The sequence below is a fragment of the Zerene cesonia genome, chromosome 18 (genome assembly GCF_012273895.1).
Source record: "Zerene cesonia ecotype Mississippi chromosome 18, Zerene_cesonia_1.1, whole genome shotgun sequence".
NCBI classification, from domain to species: Eukaryota; Metazoa; Arthropoda; class Insecta; order Lepidoptera; family Pieridae; genus Zerene; species Zerene cesonia.
In genome coordinates this window covers 5,449,383-5,476,867 of record NC_052119.1, presented here as the reverse complement: position 1 = coordinate 5,476,867, position 27,485 = coordinate 5,449,383, and the positions used below count along the sequence as shown (strand labels likewise).

The following is a 27,485-nucleotide window of genomic DNA, read 5'->3' as shown; positions in this document are numbered from 1 at the left end:
CAGCTAGTAATACGTAGTATTTTTTTATTTGGATGCTTATGGACAGTGTGCACAATTCTTTTACGATAAAACACAAAATAGTTTCTCTTTCCTATGTGATACAAATTTATAACAAGGAAAATGAAGAGACGGTTCCCCCGGTAATAAATTTTCATGCAGTGAAAAGTTTGTCCCGGGATCTTGCTACTTCTGTCGTAATAATATTTTTTTGCATTGGTTTATGCTGAGGCGGCTCACCATAGAAATATGAAGTATAGTTGTAGTCAGGTTGTATAAAAAAATAACACAATCCATAAAACATTTATTTGTTTAAGAACCTAAAAGTTACATTTCGAAATACACCATATATAAACAAAACGCTTAAAGAAAATTAAAATCACTATATAAATGCGCGAAATCATAAAAATGCAGTATTCCTTAAAAGCAAGAAATGGTTATAGTTATAAATTTTGTGCTTGTATTTATAATGGGAATGATAAATTAAATCAGAAGCAAATTTATATGAATTCAATTATGGGATGTATTTTTTTATCACCAACTGTCGTTTCTTGGAGGTGGCGGCCTGAAAAGACAAATGTTATAATGTAGTTTATATAAATTATATATGAAATACTTACTATATTGTATGTGTTAAATTATATCATTCTTATTTTAAAACATCTTAAGACCTAATATGTTAGGCATCTGGGGAAATAAAAAAGACCCAAGTATAATTAAACTTAAATGTTTTCATATACACAGATGTTTAACGTAACGTCATAAATGTTTAAAATCGTGCCTTAAGACAAAAAAAAAAGTCTAAATTATGTATCTATTATGAATAATGTATTATGATTTAAATAACAATGAATATAGTGGGAATTTAAACAGCGCATATTACACACAATACCAACCCGGGTGCACTCCAATTCCCATCGTCGCAAACAGCTGTCGCCGGTGTTCCTTGTTGGCTGTTAAATAAATCAATCTTTTTATGAACCTTCACTTTCTGTTTTTCCTATGATTTACTTCTATGAGTTATTTCTTTTGGCAAACGTACGTATCCAATCCGTACCAATGTTTGACACTGTATATTTTGTAAATAAAAGTATTCTTTGGTGTGATTACTTTACAATTGAAATGGAATTTGAATTATCCTACTAATATCTATATATATAAAATTCTCGTGTCACAGTTTTCGTTGCCATACTCCTCCGAAACGGCTTGACCGATTCCTCTGAAATTTGGTAAGCATATTGGGTAGGTCTGAGAATCGGCCAACATCTATTTTTTATCCCGATATTCCTACGGGGTACGGACTTACGCGGGTGAAACCGCGGGGCGCAGCTAGTGTCTTATAAATGCGAATGTTTGTAATGATGTGTGTGTGTTTGTTGCTCTTTCTCGCAAAAACTACTTAACCGATTGCAATGAAATTTGGTACCTAGACAGCTGGACCACTAGAATAACATATAGGACTTACAAGGGTGAAACGGCGAGGTACAGCTAGTATATGATAATCGGCTCGGCAAATTTTGGATATGTATTCAAAGTAGTAAGTAGTAGCACTATTTAATAGTAAATTGAATTATATAATTTATCAAGTCCACTCACAGGGACTGCGCTTGTCGTATTGTGTTTTACACATGAATGTAATTATTGATAATCACGATAATACGATGATAAATTTATCGTTTGTAAATATATCAAATAATGTAAAAAAAATGTTCAATTACTGAAAAATATTGTGCTTTAATAGCATAACTAGAAATAACTTTTCATATTATATCGTCACCAATGCTGTGTTAGCAATGCCATCTCGACTTTTATCGTGTGTAATTATATGAATTATTTATATATTGCCAATACCATTTAACTCAGGAATTCTATGTATTATTAATTTTTAATATCACATACATCGAGAGATATAAGTTATTCCACCAACTACATTATTGCTAAGAATAAGCGTAGGCGCAAAAATCCGTATTTCTTTTCAATTACGTGAATGTAATATCCAAAAAAATATCAACATTTTATTATTAATTACATTAAGTAAGCATTTTATTATGTAAAAGAAAAAACCTTAACGTAATTATTATATTAATTAATTTCTTTGGCAATTATTTTCCTTGTACACTTGCTTGTAGAGAAGCGTCCAAAAAAGTTTAAAATAAAAATCACACAGTTATTTATTTAACTAGACTTTTGGAAGAGCTTTTGAATAATACATAAAAACTATAATTAACTACCAGTTCGGAAAGCAGCAGTTTACTAGTAGTCTTTAAAGTTTAATCTTAAATTATCACTTCTTTATCTTTCCTTCATTTGCATAATGAATATGCACAGTCTTATTTAAAATACAATATTTAATAAATAAAATTGTAATTGTATTAAAAATTTACAATTTACAAGTTTGCAGCTTCTCAGTATTAATGTTACGCAACCTGTATTTTTTAACACCATAAATATAGGTTCATGATGATGACAATCATGATGATGAACCTGCATTTTGATGTTATAGCTATACTTACAAGTTATAAGAAATCTTACCTCAAATTGGTAAGGTTTAAAGTTTCCATTGCTCTGATCTTTTTGCCAAATGATCTCCAGAGCTTCACACAGAGTGGTGTGAGCGTGGTGAACCAGAAGATTCCCAACAGAACACCACAGAACCACCAACCGTGCTGAAAATATATATTCAAATATTTACTGTGTATAGAAATTCTTTTACTATGTCCTATAAAAAAATCAAATGAGTCAAATACTTTATTTCTACGACTATGTCATATCAAACTGATTTTATGAATTTGAAAGTTTGTTCTTTTGGATGTTTGTCCGTCAATCAAGCTGTAAACAGGGTATGAGAATTGGGTGATAGGATACTTTTTATGCCGATTAAATGATTTTAATTATATGTGATTTATTGTCTTATAAAAAAGAACAGTTTAAAAAATTATAATTTAAACCTCGCAATGCTATGCGAGCTGACATTGTTGTAATGAAATACGCTCAATTGGTAATTATACCAATTTGCAAATGAAAGATTTGATAAAGGATTTAAAACGTAATTTATTCGCGTGGTCACCAGCACCTGACCCTTAGCACTTTCTGTAAAGTGTTCGAACCTTTGGGGTTAAATAATATAATTAATTAAGCGTGTTTAACACCCCTTACTTATTTATAATACTTTAAATAAACTTGCTATTACTACTACTAATACTTTCGTGTCTGTTATTTCTAGGTCTATATTAGGTACTCCATCAGAGTAATCCTGAAAGGCCTATGAATTTAATTGTATTTTCAGTTTTCAAATTAGTATTATATAATCGCAGTGGCATAACTCTTACTATAACTATAATACGTTCTATTATTACCAATTTAAGTGCTTCTTTGTTTTGAATAATACTAAATTTCGGTATGTATTTTATATAATTTGGAAATACTTTAATATTCAATAACTAGAAGAGGATATTCTCCATTTCTTTGGCATACTTATTATTATATATTATGCTCTAGCCAGTCATTTAAAATATATAGATTTTAACTTTTATATTTAATTTTAATAAAATATATACTTATTATAATTCAAATGCAACGTTCCGATATTTTGTAATAGCAGAAAGTTCTCGAAAAAGTACGTTCATACAATTTAGTTATTGATTACCGACTGATTGTACCACAATTTATTACAATCACTACGCAACGAAAGTTACAGATTTAGTAAAGCTAAGTGAAAATCATCAATTACTCTTGACACATTAATCAAAGGATCTATATTATTAGGATATCGACATCAATATTAATAAAATGCCACGTTCAAAATAATATAAGAAACTGTTTATCAATAAGTTTTGTAACTTTCCAATTTAGTTTAACTGTGTCATGCAGTGATGGAGTAATTTATTATTAAAGGAATTGATATTAAACTATTAGATTTGTACTGTACCTAATTCTGTTATGATTAACGTATTTCAATCAAATCAAAATTATTTATTGCACACCAAACCATACAGAAATAAGAACTGTGTGTAAAAATGCAAATTAAACATATTCCTCTGTATACAGTTGATTCGTTACAGTTTGATCGTGAAAGCAATGACTGGTTTAAATGTTCTTAAAAAAAAGTAAAATACATATTAAAATATAAAATGTATTTAGGTAGCTAGGTAAATCGCTGTTTTAGGACATAATATAAAGCTGAACTGTTTGATTCTTTACCGCGCTAATCTAAGCAACCACTAGACCGATTTTAAAAATTCTTTCATCGTTGGCTGGTTGTTATAGGCTATACATGTACCACAAGCAAAGTCGGGGCAGACCACTAGTAACGAATACACTTAAAACATTATTTCTATTATACTCACCAAAGAAGCAACATATTTAGTACACAAGAGGGATCGTACAGCGGAATAGACGGTGAAGAGCGGGCGACACCTTCCCGCGTGCTTGCCGGCCGACGTGAGCACGTGGGTCCGCCAGCCAGCCGTGTGAGAGACCAGGCGCGATACGAATGTCGCCGCTTTCTGTGATAAGCGGAGGTCTAAGTATTTTGGACGGTCGATGGAAGCTCTTGTATGCATTTGCACTAGATTAAGGGTATCCAGTAGGTATCGGCACGGATTGTTCCAGCTCAACAGAATGGTTCCTTTTTAACCATATGCTAATAGCAATACCGAACCGAACCTTTTAGTCTGTGGTAGTTATGAAAGAAATTAACATTTAAATTTTACAGTCAAAACTCATAACAGATCAAAACAACCTTTGACGGCAAAAACCTAACAAAAGTGGTTTAGTTATAAGTTTTGATTGTATCATGAGTATTATACAATTACCGAAAGGATGTATGGTAAAATATGTAATCTGCGGAGTATTAATAAAAGCTATCCATTATCACGATCATATCAATAACGATATGTGGTTAAATAAATCTCGGTTAAAATTTGATAAAATTTAGCTCTATTCGAGAGCGGACCACAAAAATGTCATTTCAACTGCGAATAATAGTCGGCACGTATGAGCTTAATTACTTTGGCAGTGCTATCCGTGTTTATTGTATGACGGTGGAAAGAGATTGCAGTTTCTGCATTTGTGATATGGAATTTTGTTCTTTTAGAAATGCTAAGTTGTAAAATTCCTGACCAAAATAAGGGTAAAATGTGTCGTCATTTTCTGGAAGGAGGCCTATTATTACATTGTAGACTTTATTCTTAATGTCCTTGTTGTAAATGACTTTGATATCTTAGAATATGTTTTGTTCCAAATTAATTATTCATTCAAATGTATATTGCAATTTTTTAAGCGGGCAAATGAGCTGGTGGTTCGCGTTGATAGTAAGCGATCACCATGCCCATGTACATTAGCAGAGATAGTGAGTTAAAGGTGTAAGATAGGAAAAGAATTGACGACGGGAAAGAAGGAATGGACTAGGAAGGCTTGGGAAAGAGAACGGGCCTCCAGCTCACGCACTCATCGAAACAATTCTAAGACGCTATTCTAGTACATATGAATAAAACTTAGAATCTTCAAATTGCTAATTTGTATTAGAGTTAAACCGATTATTCAAATTTTTTAACTCCTACGTGATATATTTGAGCAAAGTTCGTGTATACAATTTTAGCTTGTGTTATTTTTAAATAACTTTTTAAATTTCCTATCTTTTTTACTTCAGGATAATTTAACTATTTTTAAATATCCGCTCTGTGCGCCGCGACAACCGGATCTTAGTAAAGTTTGTTTTATTACCCTGGCTTTCCGTTTGCATCGCTCTTTTAAAAGTTAGGTCATTTCTCACTACGTACTGTAGGAGCAACTTTTTGTATAATATAGGAACAAAATTAGTCATTAGTATATTATTTACATATCATATCGTACATAAGACAACTGTTTTTAAGAAAAATCTTAATCAAGTAAGTTTCAAAAATTTGCAAAATTTAAATTAGTCCACACACAAGGTACCAGAGTACCCACCTGTATATTCTAAATATTGAAGTACACATATTAATGTAAAATATATATCCTTGTATGATATTTGACAAATACGTCATCTCTACTATATAAAAATAAGTCGGGTTTTCCTTCCTGACGCTATAACTCGAGAACGCACGAACCGATTTCCACGGTTTTGCATTCGTTTAAAAGGTCTCGGGCTCCGTGAGGTTTATAGCAAAGAAAATTCGGGAAAAATTTCAACAGAAAAGCGGGAAAATCATTTTTCACATACAGCCATCTGGTGGCGAAACGGAGTTCGCCGGGTTTGCTAGTTAAATAATAGTTATGAGCGATATTTTATTTATTAGATATTTTAAGTAACATTTGCCTCACATATCACGTGCTTAGCCTATATGCATAACGTATCTTCATAAGCATATTATCAACTATTAATATAAGCATTCTCATACCTTCTGAGCAATAACATCGCCCTGGTTGTTGATATAAAACTGGGCTGTATGGATGTGGCTTAGTGATATATTTAATTTTCTTCGAAAAGGTATCAATTGTAATTCCAACTCAGTGAGTCTAAATACCAAGTTGGCTCGCAGCTGTTCCAGTGGTTTTATATTCGCGGTATGTAATTTTTGGGTTCTTGAAGCTGAAAGAGAAACGCTGTGTTGTAACTACAACGCTTGTAGGACTTGTCGATTGAGAACCAATGTTAGATGTGTTTTATAGTCGACGATAAGAAACTGAAGAATTAGGAAGTCGTTTTCGGAAAAACCAAAGATGAAAATGTGCTCTATTTAATAATTCTATTTAATAATTTTGTAATTTACAGTCATAAAGAATGAAGGAATACTTCTTCAACTTCAACGTTTTCCTGTACCTCGGATGACCGTACATCTAAAATAAAACTCTCTGTAAAAGCCAAAAGATTCCTTTGAATCTCCTATGAAATGGTTTACCTAATGTTTCCAACCTTCCCGCAGTGGACAAGTCGGTGACTTGAGCCGCAACGTTTTCCAACTGGTCCAACAGTGAAGGCAAATCTTTCCCTACGACGGGTCCATCGTACTCTAACCTTAAACAAGTACGAAGTTTTAATTATTATATTACTAAAATGAACTGCGGAAAATCGCTTTATAACGAAGGCAATTTCGATGTAATATACAGTATTCATCCCTCTAATATCATAAATTCGAAAGTTTGTAAGGCTGTGTGTGTGTGTTTGTTGCTCTTTCAAGCAAAAACTCTTGAACCGATTGCTATGAAATTTGCTACGTAGACAGCTGGATAACTGGAATAACATATAGGCTTTTTATCCCAATATTCCTTCGGGCTATAGACGTACGCGAGTGAAACCGCGGGGCGCAGCTAGTGTAAATATAAAAAAAGCAGACAGAATATAGCAATATCCCATTGGAATTAACAATACAAAAATACGATGAACATGAATGTTGCTAAAATATCCAGTCAGGCCAATTAATTTCTCTTGAGAGAGAGACGACGAGTATCTAAAACTTCATCAGTATTAATATTATTTATTGATTGGCTTTGAGATAGAGGGTTCAATTGATCTCATTTTTAATTTATGTAATTGCGGGATATCTTCACAGTATACATATAGGTGCCTATAAACGACGTTTTGTTCAGTGTACACAAGTCACATATCGTTTCTATCTAAAAACCGATTCAACGAACGTTCCCAAGAACATTGTTACAAAATTCACACACCATAAAACATACCTGTATTTGGTCATATTAACATCGGATATAACAAGTATATCGTGCAATAACCGATTGAAGTTAGTAGATATCGTCTTCAAAAAGCCTACATCAATGGAAGAGGCTAATCTGTCCAAGTCGGCTTGAAGCTCCTCCCATTCGAAGTATGACGTTTCTTTGTTAACGTCTAACATTTTGTCCAGTTGAAATACTACATACGCGGGATGATTTTTCTCGCAATCCCTGTAAATTATATTATTTCAAACGAAACGACACATGTATTCTACACAACAAAGGTATATTTTCTGCTATAATAACTTTTAATAATTTTTTTTCAACTATATGTAAAAGGCTGTCAATATGCTGTATTATGTGAACAATTTAAGATAATACATGTTTTGTAGTTTAAAAACTCAAGGCAAAAAGATCAAAAGGCAAACATTAAAGCGTTCATAACTGATAAAATCACAACACAAAAGACAATAACTGACCTCAAAACATCCCTGACGGAGACCTCAATCGTGACATTTTCTAGTTCACGCAGTAACACATCGAAAATACCCTCATTATGTTGTAAAAGAGGTGAGGGTCGGTCCAACAGAGAGGACAAAGTGCTGTACTGTGGGGAGTCCCACAACGCATGACATATGAATACCTGAAAATTTTGATGGAACATGCCTTCTGACCGGAAACTACTGATGTCGCAGCGTTTTCGTTTATTCGGGTTAACGATATTATTCTTCAATAGTAATTTATTAGTATTCTTCAATAGTGGTAATAATTAACTTAATTTACGTTTATAGTTATTGTGTATTTATTTATTAAACGCAATAATGATTAAATGTTATGAGAAAGATTTATAAAATTGTCGACAGAAAGGATTTATAACGTGATTTCTCATATATATTAATATTATAATAATATGTGGAAGGGTAGGGTATTATTAATTAGTCACCCCATAAATCCGTTAAAATCAGTATTTTCTAAATTATATTGAGCAAAGAATAAATCTGACAGATTTTTTTCTAATAATATGCAAATTTCATGCTCCTTTTGAAAAATAAAAAGCAACATAATGTAAGATAAAAACATATACTGTTAGTACCTTTAGACTAAAGTAAAGAAATATATTTGCCGAAATTAGAAAGCGTAAGAATATTGAATAAACATTTCTTCGGAAATAAAAAAGCATAACTTTACCTCAGCATGTCCCGCGATAAGAAATGTGGCGGATATCACGCACCATAAAATAAGGGAAATGAAGCACAACCACAATGAAGATCTGTAAATGTCATTTGAATTATATCGTTAGACTTTCGAAATGTGTCTTTTTCCTTTTTTCCGTCTTCGGAACAGTCTTTTTCTTGGATTTAGTAGGAAGAGGTCAATGGACGCCTAATTTCGTAAATATGCTTTTTAAGATTAAGGTTTGTTATTTCCTTTTTGAAATATTGTGTTTGCTAAGACACAGTAGTACACTCCATATAAATGTCTTCGAATTTTGTGGTTCGAAATTCTTGGAAATCAAGAGGCCTAATAAAACTTGAAACAAATATTGCTTTCTATGTAATGACTATGTGTCAAATAAAAATTTTCTCGTAATTTAAACTGTAAAATCTGTACATACAACACCAAAATAATGTAATAAAATAAGTAACGAAGTTTTTCATTTATTTTTGAAATAAAACAAAAAATAAATAATTCTATATTTGCCACTTACATTTGCAATGTTCTCTTTGCATGGATTTTTGCGTTCCCACAACCACAGAGCAAAGCAAGGAATATGAGGACCATTACAAACCCGAAAGCTACTGTGCATGCTGAAATAATTCAAGGTCTATTCATACTGTCGTATGGTTGAATATGTAATATTTCTTCATTATTATGGGTACTTTAAAATGTATATAATTTTGTAACATAGGTCATATTTAAATTCCGTTAGTCCTTGTTAGTAGTGTAAGTGCGTGCGGAACTGTACAAATTTATTTTATTATTTTTTTATGTAATTGCGCTGCTTTATTTGCATATTATTTTGTAATTAGTAGATATTTAATCGTTAAATACGTGATGTTAAAGTTTTAATTTTTAGCATTGTGTTTTGTGGAATTTGAAATAAGATGATAGAACTTATAATTTAGCGTACTTGACTTAATTTAAAGAGGTTTTTACCTTCCTTAATATACTATTCACAATAATTGATATTATATACTAAGATACAATATTAAATTGTATAATTGTCTTACCTAACATTAAAATCCATCTCCAGTAATCATATCTTTCTAATCTCTCCAAGCCGCGCTCCAATTTTCTTGACAAACTATGTAATCCGCTTGTCAAATGTCGAACTATATTTTTTAGTATTTTCGCTGAGTTATGAACCATAAGCCGTCGTATTTCAATATCTCGAATAACATCTGAAATAATTAACCTTAGAAATAGAACTACACGTTATGATGCATTAATTTCTCTCTTTTTTTTAATTAAATGTGTGTTACGCTGCTTTTTTCCAGCCAGCGTTTTATTTCATTTTTACCTCTTTGGTCGATGTGATAGAAAAAAGGAACTGTCATTTAAATATATAAATACTCATTTTTAAATATGAATTTATATTCTCGTAGTAGGATTATTGTAACAGTGCTCAAAAACCCTCATGGGCTGATGATTATGATGAGGATTATAGCAGTAAGAACAAATATGAAGGTGCGTTATAGGAGACAAATTTAGGTACCTGTCGTACTTTAAGATTGAGATAAATATCGTGTTATAAGCTAAAGTCATTAAATATTCCAATACCCAATGTATTATAAGTTGATATTACTGCCATAAACATAAAACTTTTTCATGCAAGTATTAAAGCTAATAGACTCATAGACTAGTGTAGTCACTGGGAACTTGCCGTATTATTACACTGATAAGCTTTCTAAGTACTTATAAGTACTTTCATGGTACTAGACGGTATAGGGTTTTAACTACACTTTTTTTTGTTTTAAGACAATAATTACTATACTTTACATTATATTAAAACAGTTTTGATAGACATAACTATATCGAAGAAAACTCATTCAGAAACGTAATATTTAGCAATGTAAAGATATTCATAACAGAACGTGACAAGGGCTACCTCAATTACGCAAACCCTATATTTGGACATAGTTAACAGTTCTTGACACGTGGTTAAGCAATAAGCATATCTTAAATTAACTATCTGGTTGGCTGTCGCCTTGTTGCTTATCTCGGCACTTTCCGATTTAAGAGAAATACTGTATCAAGTCACCAACAGAAAGGTCTCCCAAGAGTACCCCAAAAAAAGAAGCCTTATGTTACTGCAAATGTGGGCGCGATAGGACTTCATTACTTTACTAAAAGGATGTCCTATTATTATACTTTATACACAAACAATTACCGTCTCTAACGCTTTCTGTCTGTGTGAGTATCGCCGAAGGTAAAGTTTCAAACTCTTGTCTCGCCTCTGCTATCGCTTGTGTCAAGTTTTCCACACCGAGTGTTCTCAGCTCTAATAATTGAGGCTCCTGGAGTATCTGTGGAAGAGTTAACTTCGCGTTACTTGTAGGACAGAGGTCTAGAGTAACATCGCAAATTGAGTAACTGTATTTCTGGGACGGAATTCTACATGATTTTCTGACTGCCAGCTATGGAAAGCTATGGAAAAGGAAGGGCAAATGTAAGAACGAAATAACAAATGTATAACTGAAAATTTTACAACTGTATAACGGTGTTAACGGACTAGGTGTGTCGCCCATAAGCGCATATACAAAGAAACAAAATTAAGTACAAGTATAGATATGCAGGAATTATAATAAATCTTAAAACGTTATCTCAGCTACGAAATCATTTTGATACAGTGATATGGCATTTGGTGAATATTATAGTAAAATACTATCACAGCTCGATAATGTTATGAATTTAAACTATCTTGTATTAAAATTGAATAAAGTCTGTTCAATCGCCTTAAAACAGTTCAGTCTCAAAGTAAAATTGTGTCACATAAATGGATTATTAATAGAACTTAAACGAAAAACCTACCGTTATTCTATTTTAACTATATTTATTCAGTATAAAATCTGTGTTTTTTATCGAACAGGATAAAGGTACATCTTGTGTTAATCCAAACATGTTCCACATAAGCCGAAAGATTTACCACAATTGCTCTAAACTTAATACAATTACTGCATAAACCAATGAAAGCCCACATAATGGTGCGTTTGTTTAATCTGAGCTTAGCACGATTCTCTGTCTGTTAAATTCAATTTGGCAAATATCTTTCATCGCGAATAACAGGTTTAAAAATTAAATCATAGTATTTTGTTGTGTTTGATTTTACGCGTTCGCTGTGTAGTGTTCGAAACGTCGGGTTAATAATATAAAGAATAAATCGTGTTTAAAATCCGTTAAAAAGTTTTCTAAACGTGATATTTGTTATTTATGCCAAAAAACTTCTTATATGAAATAAGCATTAAGATGGGTTCACCCAGTTGAAAGCTCTACTGCAACATACTCAAAAAACACAGTCAAATTGTGAACGCTTCTATAGAAATATCCTTACAAGTTACGTTATTCTAACTTTATTGTTTCTTCAACAAGATAACAATGTAATTTTATCGAAGACAGATATAGGGATTATTTTTACCGAATCAAACTGCATCTGGAGTTTCAATGTATTTGTGTTGATTGTATCGCAAAGAGGCGCGTCTTTGCTGGAGCAGAGTTTCTTCAAATTGTCTATTTGTCGCTTCAGCTCCTGTATCCTGTCTGCGGCCACTGAGGCCAGCGTCCTCGCCTTCATAGTATAGTTCCTTAGAGACGTTATTTTTGCAGATATTTCTTTACTTTCTGGAACGTTCCAATAATGTGAATTATCTGTTATATCTAACTAAATATTTACCCATCTATCATATTATAAACGACAAAATAATTAGACGTTAAAAAGTTTTTACAAAGACAAATCAGGAAATGCAATTTTCTTTACTCTCTTCACACTTAGGCGACCAAGGTTTGAGCGCCATCATAATATAATCAGGAACAACCTATAATACATATTATGTTAAAAGGACGACGAGGTAATATATACTTCGTTAAATACAAACAATATTTACAAGTTTGTACCTATCACAATATCCATTAAAGAATCCAGGACGAAATCGATGCCGCTCTCTGAAGAAATAGCTTGTTGTATGGGATCTCCCAATAGAGTATCCACATCTGAAAAAATAATTTAGATTAATTATTTATTCAAGTTTACATAGTAAGAATATTTCTACTTTTTGAGCTTTTAGTAATCAAAGAATTAGGAGTGTTATTATGTCGTCTTAAAGCAATACTAATGCTAGTGAGGGAATGTCACGATACTGAACGATCTATACAACTAAGATAATATTTCTTGTCTTTTTCGAACACTGAAAATAGTACTGCTTGAAGGCCTCTCTGGTTTCATTACCTCGAAATTCCCCGTCCTTTTTTTCGTTATAATTACATTGTACTGATAATGATTATAAATAATTCTACTGTACAAGGCTTAAGAGATACTAGAAGATTGTTGCAAAGATCTTAATTTAATAATCAACATTATTGACTGATACAAATTGCGAACATACTTACGTTTCAGATCATTTCTATACGCATACAAGACCATGTCAATCGGTGGTACCAAACCTTGGTGCAGTTCCCTTGCTGCAGCTGATAGCCACGCAGCAATGTCCGCACATGCACAGCTAACGACATTTCGACTGTCAGAAGCTGCAATTCTAGATTGTTCGCTGCTTAAAACCATTCCCGATATGAGAGATCTGGAAACATTGCATGCGAATAGAACTCAATTATATGGTTATCAGTATGACGGGATGTCATATGTTATAATTGATTTGAAACTATTATATGTGTAATTAATATGAAATAAAAATTTTAATGAGTACACTTAACGTTCGCTTAAAAAATTATAAAATGAAAGTTGTTTATAACTCTTTCGTCACATCAAAATGAACATATAAGGAGCTGTTAATTGATCATAATCATAATAAAAAAAGCAGTGGTGGCTCAGTGGTGAGGACCTCGGACTTCAAAATCGATACGTCGGGGTTCGAGACCGGGCGAGCGAACAGGAAATAAATTGATTTTTCAATTTATCTGCGCATGTAGATAACATAACCACTGCTTCAACGGTGAAGGAAAACATCGTCAACAGGAAACCGGCATGTCCAAGAATTAAAAGTTCGACGGCATGTGACATCTGCCAACCCGCACTTGGCCAGCGTGGTGGATTATGGCCTGAACCCTCATAGGAGGCCTGAGTCCCAGCAGTGGGAACATATATGATGATGATGAATTGATCATAAATGATACAACATTTTTAACTTCTTTTAATTTTCAGTTTGAAATACAAAAGAATTTTACGTCGGAGCTAAATGTGCAAATCAAATTAACAGGGTTTGACCTACTGCCCGCTGATTGCTAGGGTTGTCACTAAGAGGGTTCCCTTTAATGGTTTGCGTTTCAATGAATTTCACCTGCGGTCCAATTGCGTTAAAAGCTCTCAATCGGATCGGAGGTAAAGTGCCGCTTTAGGTGTGTTGAATTCGCTTTGTATTGTGCAAAGTAAAGCGTATGTGTCAACGATTTTTGGTAGCCCTATTGTGAAAAAAAAACGAATTTTCTTATGTGAACAACTTATCACTAATACTATAGATTAATTTATTATAAATAAAAAAAAAACAAAAGTAAGGAAATAAAGAAGCATTTTAAATATGTTTAGAAATAAAGTAGCCTATTATAATAAAAAATATCATGATCTTATGTTTCTGTTCCGCTTATGTTATTGTGGCATAGTTAATTTAATAAAATATATCATAAATTATACATACTGTAGAAAAAATAACTGGTTAAAATTATTTTTTGAACGTTAATGTACAAAGACCATACAATCATTTTAATGGAAAAAACAGGCAATGTTTTAACAGCGTGCAGTTAAAATAAATGTTATTCTAGGAAGACGATAATATAACAGGTTTCTACAAAATTTTAATTGTTGTAGGTATTTTTATCCGGAAATATAATATTTCCCAGAATATAAGAACAACACCTTGACAGAGTACTTTATAATAAAGATTTACCAGGTTGTAAAAAAAGATAATTTATTAAGTAGAAAAATATCTTTGATATTCTGAATATTTCATTACATTAATTCACTATGGTTTTCATTTATAGTTTGAGTTGATTTTTCCTTAAATTTGAATCATTACAACCTAACGTTACAAGCAAAAGCTTTATTTATGTTAAATGAATCAGACGTATAATTTGTTAACATGAATCTACTAGCTGCGCCCCGCGATTTCACACGCGTAAGTCTGTATCCCGTAAGAATATCGGGATGCCTATATGTTATTCCAGTTATCCAGCTATCTTTATACATATATATACATAGCAAATTTAATTACAATCGGGACAGCAGTTTTTACGTGAAAGAGAAAAAACACACACATCCTTATAAACTTTCGCATTTATAATATTAATTGGGATGGGATAGGATGGGATGGGATGGGATTTTTAGGATAGGATAGGATAGCAGGAAGTAGGATAGGATAGGATGGATTGCCAGTCATCTTTTTATTATTCTCTTAAAAAATCTCTTAGCTAGCCTGTATCGCTACATATCTCTAAAAATTTACTTTTACTTTTGATATTTACACAACACAATTCGGCGTTTTTTTATGTCATCATATGCGCGGCCTTATGTTTGCGCTCTGATGCTTGCTATGTACGCATTCTATCTGATACAGCCATTAAAGCTATTTAAACCACCAATCCCATGTCAAGGGATTACCATTACTCACCCACACAATAGAACAACCAGGAACGTCACGATCACAAGGCTCTTGTCGTTGCAGTCTGGTTCAGCGTCAGGGAACAAGGCACCGGATTCCAGTTCATCCTCACGACTGGTGCTCGATAGCAGTGACAGTAAACCCAGGATGAGGAGGTACGTGGGTATAACTAGCGCGAAACACGCGAAGATGATGACGAAGGCTAGGAATGTTGACTCCATTTTGATTGACTGTAAATAAGTGATAGATTTAATATAAGAAATAACTGAAATAAAAGCATATTTAGAATAGATATTGAAATAAAAAGGTATGTTTATAACATATCAAATATGAGCTAGTATTCGTTAATACCAATACTTATGGATATTACAATATAATAACTATATTAAATCAATTTCACAATGATTGATAAATAAAATGCATAAAAAATATGATCTACAAGGAAATCAAAAATCGTTGAAGTTAAATATATATGGCATATGTCTTGGTGTTAAAAAACGAATAAATTATATTACTTTTTGTAGTATATAATGTGTTTGTTTATGACAAAATATCTTATGAACAGTTTAAAACACGATAAAAAAACGGTGGAAGTTTTTAGCACCATTCAAGGTCTTAACAATATCCTAGTTTTGATTCCATTATAATAATCGCTGTAAGCTTGTTATTAATTATTATGACCATTAAAATGATGCTCAAATGACGTCCGCAAGCTTCAGCTAATACAAAAATGGATTAAGAATACGATTAATTGAATCTGAATTAAAATTTAGGTAGCCTTTCACCCGCGTCTGAAAGATAATTATATAATTGTTTTGTGTGTTTTAATGGCTTATTTTTCGTACCTAAATATTTTTTCTATTGAATTATCCATTGCATTGTTTTGCCTGTTTGTAAATAACTATTTTAGACTCGATTTTGACTCTATTTGAACGTATAGATTCAATTCAAATTTGTACACTTAATATCAAGCATCGGTAATACAATAATTTTATGAGTTAATTTTAGTATCCTGATAAAGATTGCGACGATTAAATATTTTCCTTGTGTGGACTCTGTGAGCACGATGTGTAAATTAGTTAAATTCTACCATTAAAGTATGTCTAATTAGTAATTTTTTTAACTATATTTATTATTGTTGCCTTACAAAGACTAGTTATCGAGTAAGGGTACATAAGGTACACCAATAAAAGTGACGTATCAATGAAAATATTACAAAAATAAAATAAAAAATTCTTTAGAAACGAGGCGGAGTATAATGGGTCAGCTATAGACGAAGAAGATATAAAAACTTCAGCAGTACTTAAGCATCCCATTAATTATGCTAAGGAGTGTACGACACAAATAAATGTGAAAAACAAGTGCCGAATTATGTTTATTCGGTCATTACTATAATGAAAACACATCGAAAGCAGTCGCCAGCTTTGTTTATAATTGTAAATGACCAATCACATTAGTTTGTATTCTAACGAAAGCGAGATCATTCTGCTCATACATTTTAGCTGTTCTGAATATATAAATCATATGTTACATTATTTTAATCATTATAGATTAATATTTATATGTAAGTTAATGGAGAGTGTCTATCCCCTTCCATCAAACGATCCGGTTTTTAATGGTCAAAAAATTGTTAATGTTAATTTCCCTCTTTGGGATTTTTCATTCAAAACGAAACGCTATATAATCTATAAATCTTTAAACATACACTATAACACAGACATAAAATGGAAATTTGGAATTTTCTGAATTTTGGAAGTCGATAAAAAAGCATATTCCCCAACAGCTGCATTTAAAAAATAAATCTACTTCGAACATATCAAAGCTTTTTAAGTTTAAAATAAATGTTGGTCAGAACTGTGCACCTGGATCACATTTCACGTTATCAGATTGTCGTAATTTAATTTATTATATGCAAATAAAATTCCATTATAAATATTTATTCGCAAAACATATGGAAACAGTAAAACAACTCGGTCAAGGTCGATTCGAGGCTTAATACAGTTTTGGATATAACAATGTTGTTATAGTAGTAATCTTATTCATTTTTCAATTATGCCTTGACTTTTAAGGTTTCGAATAAGACAATTAAATAAACGGGCTAATGTTATTATGTATAATATTGTCTAAGACAAAAGAGAACATTCAGCATGTAATTAATAATAATATTCAATGCCTAGATCGTGGGATCATGGTTATAATACAACAATTTAAATTGTTTATTCTTTATTGCCCACTATGCATTCTGTGATTAAGAAACTCCAGATACAACTTTGTGACCGTATATTATTTTATCACAGTGTCATCGTCGAGTTCTTTTTTATGTCATAGCGGGCAACTGAGCTAGTGGTTCGCCTGATGATAAACGATCACCACCGCCCATGAACATTCGTAGATGCTCAGACCGCTGAGAATGCGCTGCCCGCTTTTAAGGAATAAAGGATAAGGAAAGGATTGATAACTGGAAAGAAGGAATGGACTGGAAAGGGCGAGGAGAAGAAAATAGGCCTCCGGCTCCCCCACTCACCGTACGGAACACAATAGCAAACTATTATTTCACGCCGGTTTTCTGTGAGGGTATGTCACTTCCCCGGTGCGAGCTGGCCCAATTCGTGCCGAAGCATGCTTGACTCCCACAATAAGTTGAGAGTTGTACCTGTTTAAAAATGAAACCGAATTGTCTGCTTGGGTTTTTATTATTTTTCCACTTCTCTGCGTTTTCGTCGATTGGGGGAATGACATAGATGTCGGATGTTTATTGTTAGAACATTTATTAATTTGGTCTCATTATCTCATTATAACTTTTCCTACACCAAACATGTTTTTCAAGATAAATTAAAAAATACAAGCTATTCATTAAAAAAAAAAACAAAGTGAAAAAGGAGCTTTAAAGAAAATGTAACCCACATTCTTTTAAAAACACGGCTACGTCTATTTTTTATTTTTATTTTATTTTATTTTCTACAAATATAACTGTAGAAATTTAACAGTTTAATAAAGATTTATATCGATTCATTTATACAAAATCTTCTGTGTTGTCCACAATTACCTTACAGCTACGTTACTTCCTTCTAAAACAAAGTAACAAGCTCACTCCTCTCTAACGTAATTGGCTAGTAAGCATATTGGAATAGACTCAGCGTCCAATTTCATACGAAATTTAGTGCAAATTTTCATCAGGTATAAGACTCAAATCGTAGCAATCAGTATCAACGTCACGTTGATCGATCCCTCAATCAAATTGTGAAATTAACCAATTAACTGCAGACCTCAAGTCGATGGCCGTTGCCTATATCGGCTATTGGGAGTCGCATCCATGAGTAATGGTTGTATGCTGAATGCAACTATCATGTACTATTTGTGATATCGCTGATTTATAGATAGATAGATAGATAGATAAAAATTTATTAAAAGAACACATTAAATACATGACAATTACAAATTAAGACGATTACATAAAGAAAAATTAACATAGAGAGGAAAAAAAAATTATCGTAAGTAACTAGATTAGTTAGAAATAAATGTCCCAAAAACATTCATCCCTACTATCCCTACTATCCCTACTAATATTATAAATGCGAAAGTAACTCTGTCTGTCTGTCTGTCTGTTACGCTTTCACGCCTAAACCACTGTACCGATTTTCACAAAATTTGGTATGAAGATAGAACTGAACTTGGGAAAGGACATAGGATACTTTTTATCGCGAAAAAAGGGTAGAAAGGGTTGAAAGAGGGGATGAAAGTTTGTATGAAAGTTCGTTATTGTCAAACCGATTTTGATGAAACTTGGTATGAAGATGGAGCTGAACGTGGGAAAGAACAAAACATACTTTTTAATACGAAGAAAATACTCCTTACATGTCGCGCGATATAAGCGAATTATACGCGGGCGAAGCCGCGGGTGAAAAGCTAGTTACAAATAAATGTATATAGAATCCCCGATTACTTAATTTGAGTGCATTAATTTCATTTCATTTCTAGTTCCAGTTTCATTACAAATGAAATAATTCATACTACATTCCCGATTCGATTAATTTTTAAAATCAAAAGAGAATAAGACATTTGAATTAGGAAGCATTAGCTCAAATTATTTAGTTTTTATACCAAAGATACAAATACAATTTTTATTATGTAAATATAAATATCAACTGTTTAATATAAAATATCTGATGCATATTTTTAGTTCACATGAGGAAAATTCGATAATAAAAGCTTTTAGTACTATCTGGATTATATCAAATATCAGGAAGTGATCCTTTTAAAATGTCAATGTCAACTTTTGGCACGGCGTTATTGAAGTGTAACGATCTAGGTTTCCTATATAGAATTAAAATTATATCTAATACTAGTTGTCCGCCTGCTGCTTCGCCCGCTTTGTCAAAGTAAAAAATAGACAGGCCCGGAAGTGATCCCGCGTAATTTCGCCCCCCGGGAGATTTCCCGATTAAAATTTTAATTGTTGCCTTTCTCAGGTCTCAAACTATGACAAATGCCAAATTTCATCTAAATCGGTCCAGCAGTTCCTTAGCTAGCGTAAACAAACCAACTCATCAATTTACACGTTATTATATATAATGATAGTATATATATATATATATATATATATATATATATATATATATATATATATATATATATATATATATATATATATATATAATTGATCGGTTAGATCTTTATTATGATAGAAATCTATTCGTCTGAAAAGTTAAGATTGTAAGAAATAATACATTCATATAGAATCATTTTAACTAAAACTCGTCACACGAATGTCTTTCGATTGACAGAAAAAAGCTTTCCATAATTGAAACGATTTATTAACCTTGAATCAATGCAAAATATTATACACATATATAAATAATATGTTGAATATTTCGCCTTGATTTACATAAATTAATATTGAACAAAAACACAACACAAGCACATCTGAGGACAAACTTTTCGATATATCTAGCGTCTGAATCAGTACAGCAAAAGTTTTCGTTCATTATAATCGTGCATTAAGTTTTACATTGTTGGAGGGAAAAATAAAAATAAATTTAATATAGGACTTCAAAATGTTTTACAAACAGAGTATATTTTTATTGTTTATTGTTATTTTCTGTGACGATACTTTGGCTAAAGTAGCTCGTAAGTATTATGCATTTATTATTTATTTATTTATTTTTATGTACCAGATTGATTTGATTTATAATTTATATAATTATTACTTATGCTCTTTCAAAATAACATTCTGTTCGCCTTTATTTATAAACCAAATAATAAACAATCACTTAATTAAATTAAATTTAAACGAACTATAATTTTTTACCTTTTTGAGATTCTAAAAAAAAATAATCAGATTTAAAATTAATGTAAGTATATGCACTTTAAGTATCAGCATAGTTATGTAGTGACTTATATTAATATTTAGCATAAGATATTTACTATTTCAAATAAAAGAAAACAATGAAAATGCACCCACTTTACTTCTTTGACTTTAAAAAAACATCTAAATATAGTCCAAAATATATTTCGATCAAAAAGTAACCATGTATATAACTTATAAGCAGCTGTATGCAATAAATTAATTAATCAATAACATGTATTATTCGTGGAAATACATATTCTAAAATAATTGTATATTCATAATTTAACTTCCAGTATCTCATACCATCAGATTTGTTTCGAAATATTAAGCCATTATTTATTATATCGCAATGAGATTTCGAAGGCTTCGATTTTGCAATTACATTGCAAATCAAATATGGTATATTGCATATCGATAAATGTATGGTTGTATGTGTTTGTTTGTTTTTCTTTTACGTAGCAATTGAGTAATTTTATGGTATAATTTATTGATTTATTTAGCTTTACACTACATATCACCGGAAAATAAATTGACATTGTAAAAAATACCATGCAGGCACATATGCACTATAAGGCGGCCTTATTGCTCTAGAACAAATCTCTTCCAGGCAACCTTTTTGTAAAGGAATGTTTAACGTGTACGCGATGGCACAAAGCAATTATAAAGTATAATTTCTGTGTCTGGAGATGGTTAGAGAGTGATATACTGTTTACCGTTGTGAAACATGCCATTTCGGAAATAGAATAGTTATTTCTCTTGACCAGGGAGAGAAGTCGGATGTGGCTTTCCAGTAAAAAATATACTTTCCTATTGGACATACTATTTTAAAAAACGATTTATTTTGTAAGGCAACGATGACGAATCATTTAGTCGATTTATTCGTCGTATTTGTTACGACGAGTGAAATAATTTACGATTGAACCCAAATGCTTTGATACTTTTCCACGTTTTTCGATATAATTTTTGAATAGATAGCTGAAAGCTCCCAGTGTCGAGTAATCTCAAGAATTTAATACTATAAGATTATTTGCCAAGGTTTGTAATTTATTTGACGAAACCTTTCTGGATAACCACCATCCATTGGAATTTATACAATGAAGCGTTATTTCTAATATCATTAGATATTCTATTAAGAAGTTGAGACAATGAAAGCAAAGCACTTTAATTTGTAGAGAAATGATTACTTTTATTCATTTCCATTTTATAATAAATAGAGGCTAGCCGTTTGATTTGATAAAAAATAAATTTACTCGGTGAAGATGTAACTGTCTTAAGTTAAAAGATCGAAAAATCGATGCGGTAGCTTTTGTGTTTTATCGTCACAAACGTCTGTGAAATAATACTTTTTATTATAACAACATTCACAACGAATAAGCGTTTCAATTATTGTCTATATTATACCTTTTTTTTTACAACGTCAATTTTGTTTGATTCAACTAAACAATACTATAATGCTACCTTATCTACACTAATATTGTAAAGCTGAAGGGTTTGTTTGTTTATTTGAACGCACTAATCTCACGAACTACTGGTCCGATTTAAACGAGTCTGCGCTTTATTTTGTTTTAGTATTTAATTCAATTGTATTAAAATCGTAATGAGTGTTCTTATTTTAGTCAGAAGGTAATTCAAACCTAAGATAACTCGGTTTATTGGGCCTTTGGCGTGCAATAATGCACACTTAGAATTTATTACAACCGCAAGGCCGCTGTGTCAAGTTATAAATAATCATATAACATCATATAAATGTCAGTTACATTTATTGGATCTTCATATAAATACGGAAGAAATTTATTTTTAAATGTAATAATACAATAATAATATTCAAATATTTGTAACTGGTTATTAGTGTCGACTTTAATTACCAAGGAAATGAATTTAGATTTTGTCTCTACTATAAACTACTACGTTATAAAAAAAAGTATTCTCCGGTTTTGATTAACATAACAAAAGCAAATTTTTATTTTTTTTAGTTAATACAATGATTGCTATAGTCTATTATTACACTATATTAATAATAATTATTATTGCAAAAACATTCTCTACGCATAGAAACTCGACCATCGACGATCCTTGTTAGATAGCACGAAAGATTTCACTGCAGTCGAATCTTAATACCTATTTATGTATAATTTTTTGTTACAGCCGATTATATAAAGCCATGCCCTGGTCTAAAGTCAGAATGTCTGGAGAAGAATATTCAGGAGACAATCCCTGCGTTTGTAAAGGGTATCGCGTCTATAGGAATCAACTCTTCAGACCCTTTGTATCAGGATAAAATAGAATTGGAGTTGCCAGGAGGCTTAAAAATTAACTTCAGAGATGGTGTTATGACTGGGCTTAAAAAATGCGTCGTGGAATCAGCTAGGTGAGTGGGATTTTTGAGGCAATAAGCTTTGAGTGTGCAATTCTGTATTATGCAAAGATATTTAACTTTATAAGATTTTTCTTTAATATAATTGCTATTTTCTCCTCGTGACCACGCTCGCTGTAAAGTGTTCGAAACGTCAGGTTAATAAGATAATGAATAAATCGCGTTTAAAATCCGTTAAAAAGTTTTTAATTTCTAAATGTATAATACTCGCGTAAAATCAAACACAAGAAAATACTATAATTGCTATAATAAATATTTGCATATTTATATATGCTTTATTCAAAGCACAATGTACATTACAATATATTGGGACAATTGTAGACAATACATTAATTAACTTTACTGTACTTTATCTCCTGATAACTATATGTAATGTGATTATTAATTATTTTTATTATTAACTGCGCGGCGAGATTCAGCTATTCATAGAAATATTATACTTCTCATTCAAAACAATTTTTACAGCTATCAAGATTTAGAAGCACAACTGTCACTGCGTTGTAATTTAACGATAAAAGGAAAATATACAGCTAAAGGAAGAGTTCTAATTGTAACAATAAATGGGGATGGCGATGCCAAAATTAAAACTCGTAAGTTTATATTATGCATTATGTCCGATTGAACAGAGCTATTAAATTTATACAGCTGATTTAAATTTGCTTCCGTAAAACGGTTTTTGGTATTATTTACGACAAGTTCTAGAAGCGTGAGTCAAAAACCGGAAGATTTTTTTAATTAATGAAGCTATTTTAATTATTCTGCTTTTGTTTACTGGCGCGCTTGTATATTGTCAGATGAAATGTTTATTTAATTAATACTTAATAAATAAAAAAGATATAATTATGATTAAAAATCGTCATTCAATAAGATTTACATAGATTTTGCTTGTCACAAACCCTTTTTCAACTTTCTTTCGAATTCATTCTTTAAGCTTAGTACAACAATATTAATTCGATATCAATAGAGTGACGTATTCATTTTTTTAATCCTTAGCATATATTACTTTATATTTATAGATGCAAAACAATTTCCATATACTTTCAGCTAACATCCATTTCGATTCGAAACTCATATTTGAAGATGTGACGCGAAACGGTGTAGTTTACAGAGTGGTGAAAGATTACAAAGTAAAATATCGCTTTGGCGATAGAGTAACTTTCGTATTCACCAACTTATTCAAAGGAAACAAAGAGCTCAGTAAGTATTAACTGATTTTATAGGTTAAGAAAATATTGCGGTGAAGTTTTCTTGAGATGGTTTAAAGCATAGATTTTGTTTTGAACAATATTAAAAGTCTTGTATAAAATAGGAGCTTATAAATGTAATAGTATTTAATTTAAAAAACTATATTTTAGACAAGCTATACTTATTTATAATAATATACAGCTTAAGTGATTGTTTGTATAAACACGCTAATCGCTCGAACTACTGGAGCGATTTGAAAAATTCTTTCCTATGCAGGTGATCCCTGAGTGATATCCTCTCCTACTAATATTATAAATGCGAAAGTTTATAAGGATGTGTGTGTTTTTTACTCTTTCACGCAAAAACTACTGAACCGATTGCAATTAAATTTGATACGTAGATAACTGGCCAACTGGAATAATACATAGGCAACTTTCTGTCCCGATATTTCTAAGGGATACAGACTTACGCGGGTGAAACCGCGGGGCGCAGCTAGTAGGTTGTATGTATATGTACTACGTACGAAACCGCATCGTTTAACATAGATGATTAATGAACTGGACAATTTTAATATCGTTCATAAGTAGAATCGTGCTTATATAATAACATATAAAAATCTTTATGCGATAGCAGTCGCAATTCTCAGCTACCGATGAAAACCAAACGCTGTAGCTACATTACAACATTTTTATTGCATCCATCTCAAATATGTATTCATAGTTTGAAAGTCAAGAGTTCACGCTTGCAAGATTGAGTAAAACAAACACGAAAACCCATACTAATTATTATTTATTATCTGTGGGCGTATGAGAAAAATAGTATCTTAATATATTTGCGAAAGTGACGGCATTTTTACTACCACTTAGTTGTTTACCCTGACCTAAATCAAATTGCTCAATTATCGTTCTAAATTAACAATGATGTAGTGAGCGTACGTATTTAAATCGCTTGACAAAATTTTCTTTATAATCTGGATAAAATAATGCTATTGTGAAAAATCAGCAAGAGCTAGAAACATTATTACATCAATCACTTTTATTTGAACATAATTGAATGACATGGTATCGCGTAATTATAATTATTACGTATGTATTGCTGCTAGCATCACTGTGATAGCGACGATAGAAAATGTGAAACATAACATTGTAATATTTTGTTCATCATCAGGTGAAACGGTTTTGGCGTTTTTGAATGAAAATTGGAAGCAAATCGTCGAAGAATTCGGGACGCCCGTCGTTGAAACAATAATTCGATTAACATTCGATAATATCAAACAGTTCTTCGAGCATATTCCAAAAGATGAACTCATCGTAGACTAAGTTTTGCTTTTAATGTTATAATTAAGGCTGATTTCTTAGAGAATGTCAGACATGATTACTTAGAAAGTGTCTAAATAGCTGTGATTAATTATATTAAGTAATTTCCATATAGTTGATAAATACTTTTGTAAATAGAATTTTATATGTATTAAAATAAAGTTGTGTACAAAATTGATTGAATTAAATAAAATCAGTGAAACAATATTGTATGATATAATTACCTGTAAAAACGAGTATGGGAAAGTAAATTTGCCCCATACAATGTCCTTGATTAGACCTGAATAATAATATACATATTTAATATCTGTATAATTTATATGGATGTAAAGTATAAATTCACACATTAATGACTCTATTTCGAAATATTAAAATAGAAATATAATATATTTATATATTTTAGAGGATAAAAACGATATACTTAATTAACTGTTTTTGAAATCATGACCTTTTGTAATAATTAATTGTCAGAATGTTTTTACATTTCAAATATGATTCGTATAATATACTGGTATCCTAGTTAATTGTATCATAAATATAAATAATGAAAACAATACTGTAGAATAATATTGAAATATTGATGAGGTAAATATTATATTAGAAGGACGTTTTAGTCTGTACGTAACTGAAAACCACTTACCGACTGGAAAATCGAAAGGATATATCAATGCAAAAAACTGCGACATAAAACTAAAAGGGTGAAATCCCTCTTCAAGCTTGAATTTTGGTATCAAATAGGTTTGTGTCTGAGGCATACTAGTAAATTTTATTTTCGTTCTGTCCTCCGCTTCGAACCAATCTTCAGTATAACTCGCTTTGATGTTATTTTCTGTTACAAGCACATCAAGAGTCACATTATAAGGCTCAGAGTATTCGTATTCTTTCAAAATATCTTTCGTTATTGGAATTATTTGTACCGAGTTCATTTCAATCGTGTCGATGTCTATGAAGGGCTCGTCGGTAAATTCAGTTGAGGTCGATGGAGGCGTAGAAAATGTCTCTGCTGTTTGCGTTAAAGTAGTTTTAGTACGCCCGGTTATGGAGTTTTTCAAATTATTGTACTTTTCTAACCAAGTTTTTACAGCTAAGGAATTATTGTTTTGTAGAAAATCCCTCTTTCTCAGCATTCCACCGTTTTCGATCTCCAAACGATGCGCATTTTCCATGTCGTAATGAACTGGTGGGTTGACTTGGCGATTATCTCTGTATGTGGTCTCATAACAATTATCCCATACCAAATGGGAGGCGTTCGATGCGTTATTTCTATCTTTATTTTCATTTTTATTTTCCGTTTGCGCTGTGGAATTTCCTTTGCGAAATGAAAGGGGATTTCTTTCTACGTCTCCATCATTTATTTCAACGTTCGTTTTTTCAATCGAGTAAATTGGTGAGATTGCTCGGAAATTTTCTTGTCGCGCTTCCAGCGTCTTGTCCGGGTCGGTGGGAGGAACGACATCAAGATTGTATCCGGACGACACTGCGGGAGTTGTTTTTGAACTCGGCGCTGTTTCTCGCAAAGGAAAATCGGATTCGATCGCGTCTTGTAACGCGTTTATCTCAGTCACTGGATTCGGCACGGTTTGCGACATAACCCGACTTAGCAAGATTATGTAAATTGTAGTGGATTTCATCTTTATGCCATATTTCACTTCTTACATCACTTCGCGACGTTTCATTACAACTATCGATGATGAACTAAGTTGTGGAGTAGGGCATTGAACAGGGTATTTGGAGCACTTAGCAGTCTGCCCGACGTCGCAGCACAATCGTATCATGTCGACTCCGCTGCC

General features: G+C 31.8%; 2 protein-coding genes across 4 annotated transcripts; one reads left to right on the top strand and one right to left on the bottom strand.

The window, feature by feature from the left end:
* Positions 1-285: 285 nt before the first annotated feature.
* On the bottom strand, positions 286-27,485 carry LOC119833723 (prominin-1-A). 3 transcript variants are annotated; one of them, XM_038357877.1, is made up of 18 exons: positions 26,336-27,485; positions 25,920-25,975; positions 15,483-15,703; positions 13,255-13,442; positions 12,763-12,858; positions 12,287-12,489; positions 11,042-11,177; positions 9,882-10,052; positions 9,359-9,458; positions 8,839-8,920; positions 8,130-8,293; positions 7,660-7,881; positions 6,879-6,994; positions 6,378-6,568; positions 4,344-4,502; positions 2,530-2,663; positions 894-950; positions 286-562 (listed from the first exon to the last, which is right to left on the bottom strand). In XM_038357877.1, the coding sequence occupies exons 1-18, from the start codon at positions 27,324-27,326 to the stop codon at positions 532-534; spliced, it is 3,318 nt and encodes a 1,105-aa protein (XP_038213805.1). In that variant the 5' UTR covers positions 27,327-27,485; the 3' UTR covers positions 286-531. The 3 variants fall into 3 exon arrangements, with proteins under 3 accessions (XP_038213805.1, XP_038213806.1, XP_038213807.1); XM_038357878.1 differs by lacking the exon at positions 894-950; XM_038357879.1 differs by lacking the exon at positions 25,920-25,975 and having other exon boundaries at positions 26,336-26,472.
* On the top strand, positions 20,414-25,872 carry LOC119833724 (protein takeout-like). Its single transcript, XM_038357880.1, has 5 exons — positions 20,414-20,600; positions 22,966-23,188; positions 23,660-23,784; positions 24,239-24,391; positions 25,547-25,872. The coding sequence occupies exons 1-5, from the start codon at positions 20,528-20,530 to the stop codon at positions 25,696-25,698; spliced, it is 726 nt and encodes a 241-aa protein (XP_038213808.1). The 5' UTR covers positions 20,414-20,527; the 3' UTR covers positions 25,699-25,872.

What these genes read in the sequence shown, in the direction of transcription:
- LOC119833724 (XM_038357880.1), top strand. Translation starts at nt 20,528, where the DNA reads ATGTTTTACAAACAGAGTATATTTTTATTGTTTATTGTTATTTTCTGT. An exon ending in TGCGTCGTGGAATCAGCTAG is followed by an intron (nt 23,189 to 23,659) that starts GTGAGTGGGATT and finishes CAATTTTTACAG; the next exon opens with CTATCAAGATTTAGAAGCAC. An exon ending in CGATGCCAAAATTAAAACTC is followed by an intron (nt 23,785 to 24,238) that starts GTAAGTTTATAT and finishes ATATACTTTCAG; the next exon opens with CTAACATCCATTTCGATTCG.
- LOC119833723 (XM_038357877.1), bottom strand. Translation starts at nt 27,326, where the DNA reads ATGAAATCCACTACAATTTACATAATCTTGCTAAGTCGGGTTATGTCG. An exon ending in TCCTTTCGATTTTCCAGTCG is followed by an intron (nt 25,976 to 26,335) that starts GTAAGTGGTTTT and finishes ATTATTATTCAG; the next exon opens with GTCTAATCAAGGACATTGTA. An exon ending in GGGAATTGGAGTGCACCCGG is followed by an intron (nt 563 to 893) that starts GTTGGTATTGTG and finishes TTGTCTTTTCAG; the next exon opens with GCCGCCACCTCCAAGAAACG.